Genomic DNA, 19366 nt, shown 5'->3' on the forward strand with positions numbered 1-19366 from the left:
AAACAACCATAATGCATATTTTCTCCACAAAAAACGGAAAAGATTTTTATTATAAGAGTGTTGCAAGTCAATACCGGCCAAAACAAATGTGTAGCCAATTCAGAGCAAAATGGTGGCGTGCGACGAGACTGCATTTGATCCTGTTAAAACAAAATTTGAGCGAGTTCTGTTCTGATTATTTTGTTAAAATTTGTTCAAGAACTAAAATGGACTTATGTGTCCTTTTTTTATGCATTACATTTTGTACCATTCAAACTGCTGGCAGCAAGGCTAAGCACTTGGCCAGCAAAGTGCGTTCCTTGAATGCACTCCGACCAGAGTGCACGCCACTTGTGACGTTTACATTCGGCAACGTGCACTAAGTGACACACTCCGTAGGTGCCCGCTTGAGAGGGTGTACATTTATTTTATTGATTTATCCATACTGTTAGCATACATGCCAAAACAGGAGTTGCTGCATTGGGCACAAATAAAGGTGTTATAAATTTGAACACAAATACAAACAAAATGCTATCGTACAATAAACATACCAGCACAACTCAGCAGAACACGAGTAAGCAAGAAAGTACATTTGGGTATACCAATTCTGATTTCAATATTTAGAAGTGGCATTAAGTACAATAGGTTGTGTCACTCAACAAAGCCCTCCCAAATATTTTAACATCATTACACAGGGCAACATCATTCGGTAATTTGTTCCATGTATCTATAGCCCACACAATAAATGATTTTTTTAAAGGACTCTGTGTTATGCCTCAAGGGCTTTATGTGCTTACCGTGCTTTGTGCGTGAATGTGAAGTGTCCATTATTTAAGTTTTCACTATTTGAGTTTGACATTTGCCATGCAATATCTGTAAAAAGAATTTGAGGCTGTTGATGTTCATTCTTTGCTACACAGTAAGAATTTCTGCTAGTGTCCTCAGTTTTGTTATTGACTGCATTCGACGAATAAAGTTAAAAATAAATCCTAAAGCCTTATTTTGTACCCGTTCACATTTCGCAATGTTTCTTTTTTTTTTGTGTGTGTGTGTGTGTGTGTGCGTGCGTGCGTGCGTGCGTGCGTGCGTGCGTGCGTGTGTGTGTGTGTGTGTGTGTGTGTGTGTGTGTGTGTGTGTGTGGTTTCCATATCACACATGCATACTCCAGCAACAGCAGAATGGAAGTTTCATACGTTAAAAGTTTGACTTCAGTTATCGCATCACCAAGCTTACAACAAAACATCCACAGTTTCTTTTGCGAGTTATCACAGATATAATACATGTGGCGACCCCAGCTCAAGTTATCTGTGACGTAAACACCCAAGTATTTATATGCTGACTCAGCAGAGCACTTCATCATGAGTCATGTAATGAAATAATAGTGGCTTGTTTTTTGGGGTAATTGGCATAAAAACAGTTTTGCTAGAGTTCAACTTTATTTGCCATTTTTGGCACCCGAAGCCTGTCGTCCCCAAGTGTTCATTAAGTTTTTCCTGATTATAGATAGAATACACCTTTCAGTATATAACTGTGTCATTTACATAATGCCTAACACAAATGTAAGGCGAGAAACTGCTACTCATATCGTTAATATAAAGCTCAAACAACAGGGGGCCCTATGACAGAGCCCTCGGGAACCTCTGTCTCGTGCCGCTTGCCTCATACTGGTGGTGCCTTGGATGCAAACCACTTGCTCTCTCTTTGTAAAATAGGCTGCCATCCACTCGATGAGAGTATCAATCCGCAAATTGTGCTAAGCTTATGGAACAACTTGGGATGCGTTATTTTGTCAAATGCTTTCCTAAAATCAAGAAAAATAATATCAAACTGTGCTCTAGCGTCAACGATTTGTTTAATGAAGTGTGCTACTTCAGAAAGAATGGTCACGGTAGAGAAGCCCCACCTAAAACCATGTTGTTGGTTGCCCATTCGATTGTGCTTTTCAATAAGTTCTCTTAAGTGCTTAGTAAGTACATGCTTTTTACAGCATGTGCTTGTCAATGACACAGGCCTCTAGTTATTCACACTATCTTTAACGCCATCTTTATGAATCGGCATTACTCACACATTTCCAAAGTCATTAGGAACCTCTCCTGTTTGTAAAGATTTGTCAAATATGTCAGTCAAGTAATAGGAGCACGACTCAGCATACTTTTTAAAGAGGCATTTGTAATCCGATCCAACCCGGTTGATTTCTTTACATCAAGGTTTAGAAGAAGGTTAAAAGTGCCTTCTTGAGTCATCACAATATCAGATATCAAGGCAGGACAGCACAGGTCATATCCCGGTAAAATGCAATCACCGTTCGTAAACACTGATTCAAAATAATCACTAAAAGTACAGGCTATCTGGAAATCATCAGTAATCTTGCAGTTCTCGCTAGTTAAATATACGTCCCTCGTTTCTTGAGCTGATAGATAGCGACAAAACTTCTGCGGTGGTGTCTTAATAAAGTAGGTTAGTGATTCATTCATGTATCGCTTCTGTGCAGCGACCAACTCAGTTCTGAACGATAAAGAGAGCGTTGTGACGTCATAGCATTTTACACTTTGTTTATTACTATCTTGTGTTGCACGCATGCACCTCAGTCGACGTTCACGGTCAGGTATGTACCATTTTATTAGTGTTGGTACTATTTCTTTAAAACGTTTCCACGCACCTTCCACCGTTGAAGTTTCACATGCACCAATGTATTTAAAATTGGCGTAGTTAACATCGAGGTAGTCCAGAATGGAAACATCGTCAGCTTTTGAATAATTAGGGACCAGTGCAGTCTTCGTGGTACGCTCTTGATGATGAATGCCTAATAGGTGAAAAATGACCATTTTGTGATCTGCAATTCCCTTCGTGACTTTACAAGTGTACTTGTGTTGAGCTAGACACGGGCTCAGAAAAACAAGATCAAGTAGTGAACCTCCCCTTTTGTGCACCCGAGTGTGCCCTTGAACAATTTGAACACCACATCCAGGAGTGCACATGATGACAATACATCAACTTGGGTCACTTTATATTCAGACCAGTCAATATGTGGGAGAATTAAATCACCAGCTATTACAATTTTTCTGTTTAAATTCTCAAATTCACTCTGTAAAATGACACTTGAAGCAAGCATGTATTCTTCTGATGAATTCGGAGGGTGATAGATTGCAATGAACATGAACAGCCGTCTAAGATCATGTAACATACAACGAACTTAATTTCTGCTGGCGAGTACCATGCAGTGCACACACAATTGACCTTCTATAAGTAACAGCTACACCACCAACCCTGGATCCATCTGGAGCCCCTGGATTGCACAGTTTTACATTTAAATATGCCCTTTTGCTAATACATCTTCAGTTTCTTGCTTGTTAACCAGCACTTATTTGAGGCAATAAAACAATTAACATTATTATTGTGCCTTTTGGTTGCCCTGTTCTATGCTCTGCCTTATGTGTCTTCTAGTTCATTTGCAAGTTGCGTCAAGTCCAATAAATACATTTTCAATGCCCCACGACGCTCACCCTGCTGTTCCAGTGTCAGCAAAGTACTCCCCGCCTCTGATGGGGCCAGGGTACAACACAACTTCTGTCGACCCAATAAAGGCATTCTCCAGATGGCCTCCACAGATATCCCTCACCAAGTTGATGCCTGTTAAGTGCTGTGGCCTGTAATCACATACAGACACACAAAAAGAGCTACCATTACAGAGGTGCTAAAAATCACTAACTATATCGCGATTACCTCAGGCCTGGGTTGCTCCTTCCAGCACGAATATTTATTACCCGCACTGGCTTCTGGAATAGTGCACTGAACGCTATGGCCATCCTCAGTATCTGTCCTCCCTGAAGAAAGGACCAGATATGGAAAATACTACATTACATGAAAAAAAAACTACTCAAGCACATGTTGACAGGGGAAAAGGAGCTGGGTAGCATGGGTATCTTTAGCATGGGTGTTTTTAAAATTTATTTATGTGACCAGTGATTATGAATCAATGATGCACAACACTACATACATGCTGCCTTGTCAAGGGAAGTAGACGCAAGAAGAGCTTGTCTCTATGTTGCCCCTTTGTTTTTTGCGCCCCTATTTGATTACAAATAAGGACGCAGAAAACAAAGCATCATTCAAGGTCATGGATCCATACCAACTATTCCAACCACGACCACATTTTTAAGTAGCATCCAATAACTGAGAAACTCTGCAAGTGCAAGGTACAGTCGTGACCAATATATACGGGAACAGCAAATTTGACTTACAGAAACAATTGCTCTTGATGTGTGAATTGATGTTTTAACATACAGCAGGCAGCTCCTTCTCTAACGTTTGGTGGCAATGAATACCTTTGAACTTGGAATGTGTAAATAACAGCGCCAACTAAGACGATCACGAGCGTGAGAACGGCACAGGACAAGCGTCATTCGTCGTTCGCCCGCTCGTGATAGTCTTAGTTGGCGCTGTTCTTTCCTAGTTCAAGTATGCACCACCTAGCCCAAATGAATGGTTGTTCTGAACCATGTTGGAACGTGTGTTTATTGACTATAGCGTTCTGAAAGCAATTTCTTTGTTCCCTATAATATTGCACTAGGGGGGTAGCTCAGTTGCAACGCCCACGCATGTAGAAGTTACTTTTCACCGACAGACCCCCTGTCCCCTTAAGGTAAAAAATAAAAAGAAGAAAAGAATTTTAAGACAGTGAAAGGCCATTTGAAACTTCAAATAGCATCAGTGGCGTAGCAACAGGGGGGGCCGGGGGGCTGTGGGCCCCGGGGGCAAGGGGCCAGTGGTGGGGGGGGGGGGGGGGGGTGTCATATACGTCTGAAGACGCCGCTCTTTCCGCCGGCTACACCCGGGGAGGGGGGGGTGACAGAAGACCTATGGGCCCCGGGTGCCAGACGACTTAGCTACGCCACTGAATAGCATTCACGAAACTTGATCTTTTGCCTAAAGGCTCACTGACCGGCGTTCTTGCTCCCGCCACTCATGATAGGTGTTACCACAGCCGATATTGCCAGTCGCCGACTGCACTAAAGTTTCGCAAACGTAGGCCCTCGCTCAATCACCTACTCACGCCTTCCATAACGCTGCCGTCGATGGTAAACAAGCTCCCTTTGGATTCATCCGTCATTCTGGCACGTCGGAAGCTCATATCAAGAAAATAGAGAACAGTCCACAGATGACTTTTTACAAGATCTCTCAGCCGTCACACTTCTGCAGCTTGTGTATCACAGAGCCAACCAGCACATAGAATAAAAAACCAACTTCGCGCGCCGCCACGATACGTTCGTTTGAGGGATCGCCAGCCGTTTGTGCGCAGGCGCGAGCAAGAGCCACAAGATTGGATTGGATTGGATAAACTTTAGGTAGTGACTACAGTGACGGGGCCCGGCACTTTAAGATCTGTACTACAGTGACGGGGCCCGGTACTTTAACATAATCGTGCACTACAGTGACGGGGCCCGGCACTTTAACATCTGTACTACAGTGACGGGGCCCGGCACTTTAACATACACACTACAGTGACGGGGCCCGTCTCCTTAACCACAGACGGGACCGGCACTTTACGTCGACACTGTAGCGACGTCAATGGCCGCACTTCTTTCAAACATTCTATGCAAACAACTTCGAGCACTTCACGGCAGGCAGTGAAGTTTATTAAGGTCCTGAGGAGCGACTCCGAAACCCCCTTATGAGGGAGGGGGCCGCCGCGAGCCGTTCCGACGTTGGGACGGGCAGGCCGTGCCCGGAGCCGTGGTCCGTAACGAGGGACACCGCCAGAGCATGTGTTCTAAAGTGCAGAATGGATCTCCGCAATCCGGACACCTGCCCCGCACGGACGCGGCATTAGGTTGCCCCTGTGATCCACCACGGCCGCCGCGAACCGGTCCGATCGTGGTTCGTCGGCGACGGATCCGAGAAGTGCGGCCCGGGCCCGGCGTGTGCCTACATTGCGTTGCGGGTGCACGTTGCGCGGGAACGGCGAGACCGTGACGGCCTCCCGCGACCACGCGTCGAGCACGCACCGCCTTTCCCTGACGGGTTAAAGTCCAGGTGACTAACTTCTGTGACCCAACCTCATCGAAAGTGTTGTGGACCCCCAGCTGCATGAGCTTCTCGGTGCTGGCGCCTATGGGGATGCCAAGCACTTTACGGACCGCGGTATTTTATTCCAGTACTGTCCACAACACCACGTGAATTTCACGATGTCATCAACTTCCGTGCAGTAATCGAATACATTGATTGCACACATACGGATCGAACGACCGCAATGGGTACTTGTCCACGAATGTACAATCTTTTGCGTATGCACTGTAACACGTATGATGATTATAATAAAGAAAGAAAGTTCACTCTAATGGAAGGGGAACGGTAAAAACGCATTTAAAAAGTCACGGCCCATGTTCCTGCTTGTGAGCACCTGACAATCAATATTCTACTGAATTAAGAAAAGGAAGCAGCGGGTAATTGCTCGCTTAGAAGACCGATAAACATGCAGTTCGATGAAATTTGAGAAATAATGCTATTGAAGCTTCCAAGACTTTAGAAGAAAAGAAAAAGAAAATTAAGACTGAATCATCGCGACGGAACATCACAAGTCGCTGTAGGCGTCGAAGACCCTAGCTATAACGAAATTATTTTTGAACAGCTCCGATAGTGTCCATGCAACAATGGTAGCTTGCGTACTGTCAAATGCTCATATGCTGCGGCATAAAGCTCACGGCACGGTGCGAAAACGTGCTCGGAGCGAAAGCGAAACATTGCGCGCAGACGCGCAGCGAAACATGCATGCATGCAGACGCGAAGTCTGTCACCGCGAACCCGTGCGATCGCTGCATTGCAGCTTCATTCTGTTATGCTACATTTATTTACACAGACAGCCATCCCACTATAAGAACATATTTCACATAGTTTTCTCAGCGATTGCTTACGTTTCACGCAAACCGGTTCGGTGGAATCGATTGCGGCGACCGCTCGCAGTCCCAGTTTACTGTACGTAGTAGGCAAAGAGATAGCGTTTGTAAACCATTATGTGCTTTCTGTTTGTCCAACATGATTATTTTAAAGGTAAAATACTGCCATTTCGAGAGTACTTGCAAAATTGTTCAGGAGGGCTGCCGCGTAGTATGTTTATTTAACCTTTATTTAACGCCGACGCATATGAGGCGCTTCCGACAGATGGCGACTCCGTAAGTCGACCTCGCCGTCGGTGTAGTGTTGTTGTTAAAGCGACGGGCCCCGTCACCGTAGTGTGGATGTTAAAGTACCGGGCCCCGTCACTGTAGTGCAGATGTTAAAGTGCCGGGCCCCGTCACTGTAGTCACTGCCTAAACTTTATTTATGCCTGCAGTTGGGCGCTCGCGCGCCCCGACGAGGGCCTACGTCATCCTCGAAGTCGCCGTTACTCGGCGCGGGTCGCCGCTCACCGTTGCCGGCTCGCTGGGTCCGTGCCTTTCGAGCGCCTCGAGGACCTGCTGGACGGCCCAGAGCTGATCGTCTCGGTCGTAGCTCTTCGCGGCTGCCTCGAGCCGCGGTGGGAGTGTTCTTGATTTAGCGTCTTCTGGATATTTAATGCAGTCCCACAAGATGTGCGTGTAGTCTGCGGTCTCCATCCGGCAGACTCTGCACTTATCGGTCGGATATATGTCTCGGGGTACATGCGATTCATCAGTCTCGGGCTCGGTTGCGACGCGGTCTGGAGCTGTCTCAGTACTACTGCCTCCGCTCGACTCAGTCTCGGGTGCGGGAGTGGGAGAGTCCTGCGAGCCAGGCGGTAGGCCTTCGTGATTTCATGCGGTCCTTGGTCCCGAACCACGTCGGACGGTCTGTCGCCGGGGCGCGGTTGGTTAGCGCTCGTGCTGTGGCGTGTGCCGTCTCATTATGGTTCTCATTGCGTTCCGACGCGCCGCCTGCGTGCGCCGGGAACCACTTGAGTCGTACTTTTCGTTCTTCTAGTTTTATCGCTCGCAGTACGCGTTCAGCCTCCCTGCAGATTTGCCTTTTCGCGAAGTTTCGCACCGCCTGTCTTGAGTCACTCAGCACCGTGTGGCAGTCTGCGTCGGCGATGGCCAGGGCGATGGCTACCTCCTCCGCTTGTTCCACTCCGACGCTTCTCACGCTCGCTTCCGTCCTCGTGGCGCCGGTTGACGCCTCTATGACGACCGCTGCGAAGGCATTCCGTTGGTACTCGGCCGCGTCCACGTACCGCGCGTGTTCGTCGTTGGCATGCTGGTCGATGAGAGCCTTGGCCCTCGCCGCTCTTCTTCCCTTAATTGTTGAACTCGGGATTCATGTCGGCTGGGTCTTCCCTGCCTCCTCGCCTTCTCTGCCTCCTGTCGTCTCATCCCTCTGTACCTGTGTCTCCCGCGGTCCCCACGTTAACGTGTCCGCCCCCATTCTGCCCCACTGGGTGACCCTCCCGCTTCTTTTTCCTTCAATTCCTACTGTGCCTCCCTCTCAGCTTCTCTCTGTCTCATTTCTTTCAATTGTTTTTCCAACTGCTGCCCTTTCTCTCGCTCTCGCTCCATTTCCGCTCTACAGCTTCCATTCTTGAGGCCCACTCCCTCTCGAACCTTTCCTCAAACTCTGCGCGTTTCGTTTTTTCTTTCTCGAGTTTCTCCTTTGTCCTCTCCATTTCACTCTTTAGCTGCTTCTCCAAATTCTCAATCACTTTACACAGCCTGCACACGAAGCCGTTCCCTTCCGCCTCCGCCACGGTTTTGAATGCCGTTTCATCCAAATAACACCATCGTTCACACCTCTCACACTGGACGAGGTCCCCGCCTTCCTCCTTGGCTCGGCCGTCCCGTAAATTCTCTTGTCGTACTGTTAGTTAACCATGTAAAATCGAGGAAAAAAAATTCACAATAATAAAGACCATTGGGAATCTCTAGAAGAACAAGGAATGCTAATAAAATAACCAAGCCAACAACCAGGGAAAAAAGGGGGAAAAAGAAAAGAAAAAAGAAAAACACACTTTTAGCCCTAACTATTAAACATTTAGTCCTAACTGTTATGTGTTGGCCACGACCTACCTTATCGCCCTACTTTGGCTAAGTGTTCGCCCGCAACCCCGCAACCCTTGGGGAAGAGGAAAGGACTGCGGCGGAGGCGATGGAGAAGACGGAGGAGGCGAGGACGACGAAGAAGCGATAAAAGACGACAGGGACAGACTGGTCACGTACCACGACATACTGACACACTACACGAAACAAAGAGAAGCATACCCACAACCCCACAAACAACTCGACAGGTCTCAAGAAACAGATTGGAGAAGATTGCAAACCAGAACGTTCCGAAACCCAGTACACTTAAACAGAATAAATTCAACACAATATCCAGACGCAAGCTGCAAGCTCTGCAAACACGAACACGCAGACATGGCACACATCTTGTGGAAGTGCACACAGATCGGTTCAGTATACGTAGAGGACAAGATAGAACCGGACCTTCTCGAGGAGCGATGGCTAAGCGCTCTGACTAGCTCAGAACTACACGACCAATTATGGGCTATCCAGCGGGCCCGGGCAGCGGTGGAAAGGCTATGCCTCACCGCACACAATGCCCGGGTGGCCTGAGCCCGGGCTGGCAACCTCGCAGGTCCTTTTTCCATTAAAGTTTTTTCCGTCCGTTATATGCTGGCCCTATCTCCATTCAGATTTCCCGCCGCTGCAATTATAAATAAGAACAGAACTTAGCTATCGGCATCCGTCCATCCCGTGTGTCTTGGCTCCGTCCGAGGGAAAGTCACCGAGTCATTAGAGTAGGTCTTTCTGATCATTAATTGACGCATAGCGCTCCGCGTAAAGCATGAAATTTATTATAAGGTTCTAAAACGTACATCACTGCCGATCGCAGCACATCGCTCGGCTCAATTTTAAGCCGCCTCTACCCATTTGACGACATTTTACCTAATGACGTTAGTAGGGTGAGCTATCCTACTAGCTCCCCATGGCGTGCCACCAATAATTTTTCCAACTTTATGGTGAACAAATGTTCTTCGTAATAGTTGGAACGCTAGTTAAGAGGAAGCTTTAGCTCGAGTGCTCCTATCTAAATACATGTAAAAGGAAAATTCGTTTTTCTCGGCAACCACTGCACCAAATTAGACCAGGTCTGTTGCATTTACAAGACAAACTTAAAATCTAGTGACTGTTGGTTTCGAATTTTTGAGTTAGGTCGTCAATTTTTTATTAAAAATTGGCAAAAATATTTTCAAAAAACGTAACTAGCAAGTTTACAGCTCTGTAACTCAACCACTAAAAATGATAATACAATTCTGTGAATGGCACCTAATAGTACATCTAAAGCGGACAAAGTTGATATGTTACACATGAAAATAAAAAAAATTCATCATAGAGAAATACTACTTTTGCGAAACCGTTGTAACCAACGTAACAAATTCACGTAAGATGCAAAATGACATATCAAATTTGTCCGCTTTGAATGATCTAACGGATGCTGTTTACAGAACCGCGATATCTGTTTTTGATGCAGAGCTATAAATTTGTAAACTTCGTGCTTCTATTTTTTTCAAACTTCTGAATTCTTGAAAATCTTTTGAACACAATTCAAGCCCTAAATCAAAATTCCGCTTCCAACAGTCACTAGAATTTAGCTTTCTCTCTCAATTGCAACAAATTTCATTGCAATCGGTCCAGGGGTTATCTCAGAAAAACGTTTTTGCGTTTTTACATGTATTTGAATAGGCCGCGCCGGAGTTGGGCCCGAGCTTAACGTGCACGCAATGCGCGGTACACAAACGTTTCGATTCAGCGAGCAGTGTGTGCAGACAAATATCTCTTCCCGTCATGACGCTGCAATTATACCAGCAAACATGTTTGAGTTCCCTGTGCCCGTGTGACTGCAATGGGCGCCCGGTCAACGCTGGCAAGAACCTGCTCCGTGAAAGGCTGCCTTTGCGGCTTGTCAGGCACAACGTAAGTGGTAGAACTGCCGAAGACACGACACAGTGACGGCTTCTCCGATCGCAGTCCTTTATTCGCCACTGCAGAGCACGTCACGATGGCCACGACTGTGACAAAATATTTATATAAGGCGGCGCGCCCTTTGTCAGCGAAAGAGGGGCAATCCCGAGTCAGGGGTGGCTGGTGAGCACCACGGGCCGCTGACCGAAGAAGCGCACGGCGCTCTCGCCGGTCTCCTCGAGGCTTGCCGCGTCGTCGTCCGGCGCAGCCGGTTCGCAGAGCGCGTCGACGAACGGCTCGCGGTACGCGTCCTCGCTGCCGAAGCCGCACGTGTACGAAAGCTCCAGGGCGGCGCCGACGGGTAGCAGCGACCCGCAGCAGGGCACCACCGCGCGCAGCACCTTGCGCATCACGCCGCGCCGCTTCTCGGCGCGGCTGGCCGCTTGTCGTCGCACGTCGACGAGCACGTAGCGCTGGTCGAGGATGACGGCGTGTGCGCGCTCAACGTGGCTCGTCAGCTTCGCCAGCTTCGGCTCGCGCCGGCCGCACATTGGGCAGGTGTACGTCTTGACGAAGGCCGTCTGGTGGCTCTTGAGCTGCGCGCCGCTGTCGAAGTTCGTCTTGCACTGGGCACACACGAACGCGTGCGGGTGGTGGGAGCCGCAGTGGCTCGCGTACGAGCCCCGCGAGAAGAACAGCTCGCCGCAGCACCGGGCGACCGTGTGCACGTCCCGGTGCACGCGCTGGCAGTGCGACGCCACGGCCCCGTTGTTGGCCATCGGGGCCTGGCACTCGGGGCAGGAGAACGCTACGCTGCACGCCATGGCGGCTCAATTGCTGGACAGACCTCGCATGCGTAGTAACTGACGCGAAACTCGCCGTCCGGCGCGGCCGACCGGAACATGCGGCTACGCAAGGGAAACACGCGTGCCTGAAACAGCAGAGCTACGAGGCACGCAGATAACGACGATGCCCGGGTAGATAACGAGCAACCGACGCGAACAAACTGGCCGTATCAGAACAGGGGGCTGAACTTGGCTTGTCGCTCGCTCATGCGGCGATGAGAACTCGGAAAACAGACGGCCTGGAGGCTGCGGCGATAGACGCGCAACAATTCCGAGCTTGTAAGCGAAATTTCCTTGTACGAATAACAAGCGCGACAATCCTCCCGAAATACGATGTATCAGAGACGATCGATCAATCAGTCAACCAAATCACTTATTCGATCAACCACTATTTTGTGCGTCCAGGAACAAGCAGAGGTCTAATGGGGCTCCCCCTATTAAAGCTAAGCTTTCTTTGCCTGCGACTTTCCCACTGCTGCTGCCCGGCACGCCGCTAACGCCGACCGCATCGGGACGTTAAAGAAATTGGAGGCTTATCAAGGTTAAGCCCAGTGGATGCAAAGCATCCACTGGCCTTAACCTTAGCGTATTCTTAGCGTTCGGAGGCATCTTGACCGTATACACGCCCGGCGCAAAGACGCTGGCGCGGTTGCGGGCACAGAGACTGACGCGACGGCGGGCGCGCGCCGCTTCATCCCTGGCGTGACGTCACATATCACGTGATGCAGCGATGGTGGCGCCGCCGCCGCGTCGCGCGCGACGGCGCGATATGAGGCCCCATCTGCAGCCGGTGTGACGTCATCACGTGACGTCATGTCACGTGACCTACTTGAAGGTCACTTGAAGGTCAATGGTGGCCACCGCCGGGAGGCGACCGACGGCGCGATATGAGGCCCCATCTGCAGCCTGTGTGACGTCATGTAACGTGACCCCACTTCAGGGTCAATGGTGGCCACCGCCGGGCGTCGCGCGAAGGCCCGAAACCTACGTTAATATGCTTCGCATAAAACTTTAATCAAACAAAGGTGTTCGGGGCACGCAGGCCCCTGGGCCCCTGCACGACCGTACTCTACTCAAGTGTTTATGTTCCGTAGGTCCATAACACCGGCAGCCCGGCTGGTCGCGATGGTCTGGGTTGTGGTCGAGACGTAGCCATGCCACAAAAGGCATGCGCTGTCGGTGTATTGTTTCATGACGTTTGTTTATGAACTGTCAATCGCAAAATTCCGAGGAATAACTTTGTAAAGAATTTAGGACAAGGTGTGCGCCCCGTGGAGGGCCTGCGCGATTGTGGTTCAGAAGGATTATTCGGCAAGCGGTGTCGACACCGGATTTTCTGCAATGCGCAGCCCTTAACGCTATCGCGTTAGTACATGACAAGGCCGTGGTGGTACAAAGGTTACGCCGCGTTACATCTGCACAATGTCCTCTGGGCGCCTAAGTAGGCGTGACCCCTCACAAATGCGTGCGGGCAGAAGACGCGGGGCGCGGTAGCGCTGAAGTTAGCGTCGGCTGGACGTAATTATATTTATTCGATCGTGTTTTTAACCAATTGAAACAACGTGTCATTATTTCGCATTATTGGCGGTGTAGGGGTTGAAGTACGGACTTCGGGATGGAAACCAAACTTGGGAGGATTTATTTTACATTATATACAGAGAGATGAGACTCAAGTAACAGTTGTACAGTCATTACGGGCCGGCAGCAACTCGGACGCTGCGGCCCGCGGCAAGAAGTTCGAGAGAGGTGAATCAGGGAATGCTCTGGTCTCTCTGGAATGCTTCTTTTAAACCCTTCGAGGACTGGAAGTCGCGTAAGGTTCGACCAATGGGAGAGTCCGCTCAGATGACGCCATTTTCAGCCAATGGTTGGCGCCCGTATCGCGTTGTCACACCCGGCGGCTCTCTGCGGTCTTGCCTCGAAGACTTGCAATGCACTTCTTCTAAGGTGGAGAAGGGGGGGGGGCGCTCATGCTCCATTGTACGAGGGCCCACCTGCTCCCGGTGGTACGGCTCCGCAGTGGTGCCAAATGCCTTCTTCAAAGGCGAAGAGGGGTGATGATTGGGCTCTATTGTCCGACGGCCCCTTCTAATCCCGGCGGCGTACGAACTTGTTTGCAAGTGTCCTGCCTCAGGAATGTGGCACCCCTGCTTCTGCATTCCTCAATTAGCTGTTCTGCGATTCGAAGTGGTTTGGGGCACTCGAAGTAGCCTCAGGAAACGGCGCCATATCTAACAGCTCGTCCTCGCCCCGGTTGTTCTGAATGGCCGGTGAACTCAATTCGTTGGCCATGAGGAACGCTGAAAGAACCTGCAGGGTATTGGTGTCGAGCCTCGATTGACGAACTTCGGGATCCTGGGCCCTGGAGAACATACGTCAAACAAACAAAACAACACAGCGCTGCCGCACGTGTAAGCGCAGGCTCTTCACCCCTGACTCGCCAGGCTATTACTGAGTCAAAATCAACCCTGATCTTTTATTTCCCCAATTTCGATAAAACAGTTCCAACCACCCTTCCAAACAGCTATCCATTTCTCCTCGAATGCCACAAGACCAGAGTACTATTGTTGTTGCAAAACAAAGGGTCGTTGACGATTCAAACAACAAATGAAAACAGCTGAACATAACTTAAGTGGCCTAACTACACGAACAGCATGTTTCCAATCAATCGCAGTGGCGTACTTATCGCACGTATTGGTGCCACTGAACAATCTGGTCAACCTCACAAGTACGTAATCACAAGCGCACAAGCCTTGTAGTCACTAAATAGAACGCGTACTTGCGTTGAAGGCAAACTTTTCATTTACGCTTACTCACGTTTCTTCCCTGAAAGTCCTACAGGACACGTGACGTAAACGAACAATTAAACTTGCGGGACTTACACACTCCGCAGAACCCTTAAACTAATGCGTCTTTTAATAACTCGTTCCACGCGTACTTATAAGAGAAGTCAGAATACGGCTGCCCTCAACACACACGAGCAATCCAGTCGTAAATCTGCTTCCTTCCGTCCACACAGGACATGCGCTAATGGAACTAAGAACGCTTCTCAGTGCAAATCATGCACTCACTGAAAGCTACGCGGTTAACCTTAGAAAATTCAAAAACACTTAAAAAGAAAGAAGGTTAAATAACACACGCGCTTTACGATAGGCCTCTCAACGATAACCTTGACCTTCAGGTTACTCACACACACAAAAAAGAAAGCCTATGTACTTATTAATGAACATCTCGCGAGACTACATGTTTACATAAACCTCATCTTTCAAATCTCGGAGCTTTCTCAAACCAAAACATAAACAAAGCTCATAACTTACACCTTGAAAGAAATCCTAGTCTCAAATCGCGAAAACTTTCCGATGCTCAAAATAAAAAACAACACACTTCATTTCAACGGAAGGGCTCTTGGCCTCTCTTTCCAAAAGTTTTCGACTGACTCATACTTTCAGTCGGACTCGAGGTGGGCGTGGTTTGAAAGCTACTCTGGCTGCCGAGAAACAACAAAAAGGCTGACTCACTTTCAGCTCCTTCAAGACGTTACAGTCCCCTGCCAACTTGCGTCCTGGCGCCCCGCTTTCCTCACAAACTCGACTGACTGCGTCGCTACTCCCCTCCTGGTCTCGTCCTGCCACGTTGCTTTTGTTCGAACTGCACGCTGAGCTATGAAAAGAACTACGGAACGACGAGGAGTTTAACAGCCTCGTGCCCTTTGTCCGCGTCCGTGCAGAACATGCTTCGCGGTCCCCCTTGGACCGGTGGTTTGAACATTTTGGGTGCGTCAACATCGTCAATGACGACCGCACTTTTCTTCTCCTGGCGCCCTGCCCATTTCGTTTTCTCGCCATCTTTGGCGGCGGTACATTAGTTACCGACTTTCGGTCTTTACCGCGCCTCCTTTTACTGCGCTTTCTCTTTGCACTCGCTTTCCTGTCGCCTTCTCGTGCCTCGTGCTGGCCGGTACACATTTCGTCGGCCCGGATCGGTCTCTTACCCGCACAGTCTGAGTGATTCTCACTTAAATCAACACTCTCTCTGCCTCGACTGGCGGACAGCTCAACCGACTCTGGAACAATGCAGCAGGCTTTACTCGAGTTAGACAACTCGCACTCTTGCGAACTGCCCTCTACTACATTGCCCAGCTCACGCTGTGCATCGGAACACAGCCCGTCGGTATCGATCGCTGTCTCACGCGCACAGTCCGAATGATTAATAACTGAATCATCCCTCTCTAGGCTATCTAGACTGGCGGAGAGCCGCACCGATCCCTGGACAATGCAGTTGTTCTCTCGTGGACTATGGAGCTCGCCATCCCGAGAACTACTCTGAACTGCATAGTCCAGTTCGCACCTCACTTCTGCACGCAGATCTGGCTCTACATGGGTGCTCGCGTCTGTCGGGTCAGCAGTACCCTTTTCTTCGCTAACAACCTTGCTAACATTACCAGCGACGCACACGCGCGGTAACTGTGCCAATTTGTTCGCAGCTGGCCTAGCTGTCTCCACAGTCATCTGTTGGCACAGCACCTCGTCGCTCTCACGCTCTCACTGTTGCCACTAAGGCATCATTAGCGGCTAGCCTTTTCCCTTCACTTATCAATCGGCAGCCATTCTCACACGCACTACTCTTCTCGTCGGCTTTTGGCGAAAATCCGCTAGACAATTCCTCATTCTTTCGCTCTGTACTACCTAAAGAATTCTCAGACAGCCGTTGTCTCAGTGCCAATAACTGATCACAATACTGTATCTCTTTGATCAGTGCTGCCTTCTCTTTGTCATACTTTTGCTCACGCTTTCGTTCGCGTTCATTCTCACGTTCGTGACGCTCACACCTAAGAGTAAGTTCTTGAAGCTCATGCTTCCGTTCATTCTCGCGTTCTTCACGCTTACGCTCACTCCTAAGTTCACGACGCTCTCGCAAACGTTCACGACGCTCATGCTCCCGTGGCTCCTGTATCACCTCCCAAGCAAGCTCAATGCTTTTGCCATCATTGCCACTATCGTTAATCGCCTTTATGATAGCTGGCGTTTTCATCCGTTCGTCCGCCTCAACTCCCAAATCGTCGCACACCAACAACAAGTCTAACCTCGTCAACCTTCTAAGATCCATGGCAGCTGCCCCGACAGGTGGTTAAAACTGTTTTCCTTAATTAATTTGTGCAAACACACAATGCGTCAAACTCCCGATTCCCAGAACTATCAAAATGAACACACAACATTTGAGTCTGGCGAATCATAAGGAAAAAAAACCACGCGCTCACTTACGGTTGCAGCACCCTGCCATCCGGTTCATTCGTCCGCTGTTCCCGGTTCCTCCGGACTCCCTGGGTCGAAGGCTCGCTCCTTCTTCGCTACTCCCAGTTTCTTCGGACCTCTTTCGACGAAGGCTCTCTCTTCTTCGCTCTTCCCGGTTCCTTAGGATCTTTCTCGACGAAGGTTTATCCGTAGCGCTGCCACCAGCTGATGCATTCGGATTCGATCTCACCGCTGCCAACCAGATGTAGGGGTTGAGAACGACGGACTTCGAGATGAAAGCAAAACTTGGGAGGATTTATTTTACATTATATACAGAGAGATGAGACTCAAGTAACAGTTGTACAGTCATTACGGGCCGGCAGCAACTCGGACGCTGCGGCCCGCGGCAAGAAGTTCGAGAGAGGTGAATCAGGGAATCAGGAAATGCTCTGGTCTCTCTGGAATGCTTCTTTTAAACCCTTCGAGGACTGGAAGTCGCGTCATGTTCGACCAATGGGAGAGTCCGCTCAGATGACGCCATTTTCAGCCAATGGTTGGCGCCCGTATCGCGTTGTCACACCCGGCGGCTCTCTGCGGTCTTGCCTCGCAGACTTGCAATGCACTTCTTCAAAGGTGGAGAAGGGGGGGGGGCGCTCATGCTCCATTGTACGAGGGCCCACCTGCTCCCGGTGGTACGGCTCCGCAGTGGTGGCAAATGCCTTCTTCAAAGGCGAAGAGGGGTGATGATTGGGCTCTATTGTCCGACGGCGCCTTCTAATTCCGGCGGCGTACGAACTTGTTTGCAAGTGTCCTGCCTCAGGAATATGGCACCCCTGCTTCTGCATTCCTCAATTAGCTGTTCTGCGATTCGAAGTGGTTTCGGGCACTCGAAGTAGCCTCAGGAAACGGCGCCATATCTAACAGCGGCGCCTCCAGGAAACCAAAGCGCCAACGGGGACACCAAAGCTAGAACACAGACTGGTCCGTTGGTTGGGGCTCGCCGAGGGGCGTATAAGATCAGCTTATCAGCCAATTTTTTTTTTATGCGAACACCCGCTGGTACGCTTCGGCCTCCGCGGCCTTAAGCCACGGGCCGCCCTCCTTACAGCTCTGATGCCCCAGCTACCCCTTGGGTGGAGGTCCTGCGCCTCCTGCTTTATTATAACCTCAGGTGCTCTCCTGAGGCCTCCGTTTGCCGGTTGCATGTGCCCTCCTGGAGCAGTGCTTGTAAAAAATCCAATCTATCGTCCCGACGAAAAAAGTGACCCGCCACTTACACCTTGCCCCATGAGACACAGCGGTCACCAAATGAGGCGTCCGTGCCCGCGCGGGCATCCAGCGGCGCAGCGTAAACAAATCCGGCAGCACTCCGCAATGCCGGAATGTCCAGGGGGACAAACGCATGGAACGCGCTAAGAAACCTCCTCCGTAGTGCCTAGGCAGAGCCACATATTCAAGGAGCAAACGCAACACCCTCTAGAGAACTTTAGGCCTTCTGGCTGTATACCTCTCCCCTTGAGCTGCGTCACGCAAAAGAAAACACGGGGAAGGCGGCAGATGGAGATTCAAGACGATGAGCAAAACGAGAACAAGGTGAAAGCAGGAGCCGACGTTTCGACAAGTGGACTTGTCTTATTCAAGCCGACATATGCTTTCCTCACCATAGTAAATATAGCTGGGGTTCTTCTAACCCCACCTATAAACCTATGACCTTAATATAACGCTAGACGAAAGGAACTATCCCCAAGTTGCTCTCGATAGAGCTCATGATGACGCGTCAAGATTAGAGAGACTGTCGGAATTGGCGAAGAAACAGCCCACACCAGAACCTGACAGACCACCTGCCTTTATAACAAAATATTCTAACGCACTCCCAAACATAAACAACATCCTACGAAAATACCACCCGATATTATCAAGTAACGAGCGTCTGAGGAAAGCGTTCCCAGAGGTACCTAGGGTTACCTATCGCAGAAATAGGAACTTTGAAGACATGTTAGTGCACGCAAAAGTAAGCCAACAGCATTCCCCCATAAAAAAAGCATGTTGTCGCCCCAGCTGCAAAACCTGCAGGCACCTTCAAAGTGGCATTAAACGTAAAAGCACCGCAAGTAGTTATACACGAAGTCAAATCTAGCTTCACTTGTACAAGTTCGGATGTTACTTATATGCTTGAATGTTCCTTCTGTAAGGAACAATATATCGGTGAAACGGGACAATCAATGAACATCAGATTAAACGGACATCGCGCGGATACAGCTAAAAAGCTTGACAAAGCTGTCGCCAAGCATTTCAACCAATCAGGCCATAACTTTGATGAACTTAAACTCTACATCTTACAGTCGAATTTCCGTTCTGAACGAGAAAGAAAATACAGAGAATCATACGTTATCCATAAGTTTAA

At 49.3% G+C, this 19366-nt stretch overlaps 2 protein-coding genes across 6 annotated transcripts in view; both read right to left on the reverse strand.

The window, feature by feature from the left end:
- Rtca (RNA 3'-terminal phosphate cyclase) overlaps positions 1-5265 on the reverse strand; it is a 129565-nt gene extending 124300 nt beyond the window's left edge. The window contains exons 1-3 of one of the 5 annotated variants that reach the window (XM_065441047.2): positions 5025-5262; positions 3703-3803; positions 3483-3626 (exon numbers count right to left, since the gene is read on the reverse strand). In XM_065441047.2, coding sequence (XP_065297119.1) covers positions 3483-3626; positions 3703-3785 — 227 coding nt within the window. In that variant the 5' untranslated portion in view covers positions 3786-3803; positions 5025-5262. Of the gene's footprint in view, positions 1-776; positions 853-2638; positions 2820-3482; positions 3627-3702; positions 3804-4921 lie in introns of those variants that run through there. The other 4 variants (XM_065441046.2, XM_065441048.1, XM_065441049.2 and 1 more) reach the window with 4 other exon arrangements.
- Positions 5266-10938: 5673 nt separating this feature from the next.
- On the reverse strand, positions 10939-12151 carry LOC135909221 (uncharacterized). The gene has a single exon (XM_065441090.2). It carries the CDS (start codon positions 11708-11710, stop codon positions 11057-11059), a length of 654 nt encoding a protein of 217 aa, XP_065297162.1. The 5' UTR covers positions 11711-12151; the 3' UTR covers positions 10939-11056.
- Positions 12152-19366: the final 7215 nt, after the last annotated feature.

Source organism: Dermacentor albipictus, chromosome 9 (genome assembly GCF_038994185.2).
Source record: "Dermacentor albipictus isolate Rhodes 1998 colony chromosome 9, USDA_Dalb.pri_finalv2, whole genome shotgun sequence".
Classification (NCBI taxonomy): domain Eukaryota; kingdom Metazoa; phylum Arthropoda; class Arachnida; order Ixodida; family Ixodidae; genus Dermacentor; species Dermacentor albipictus.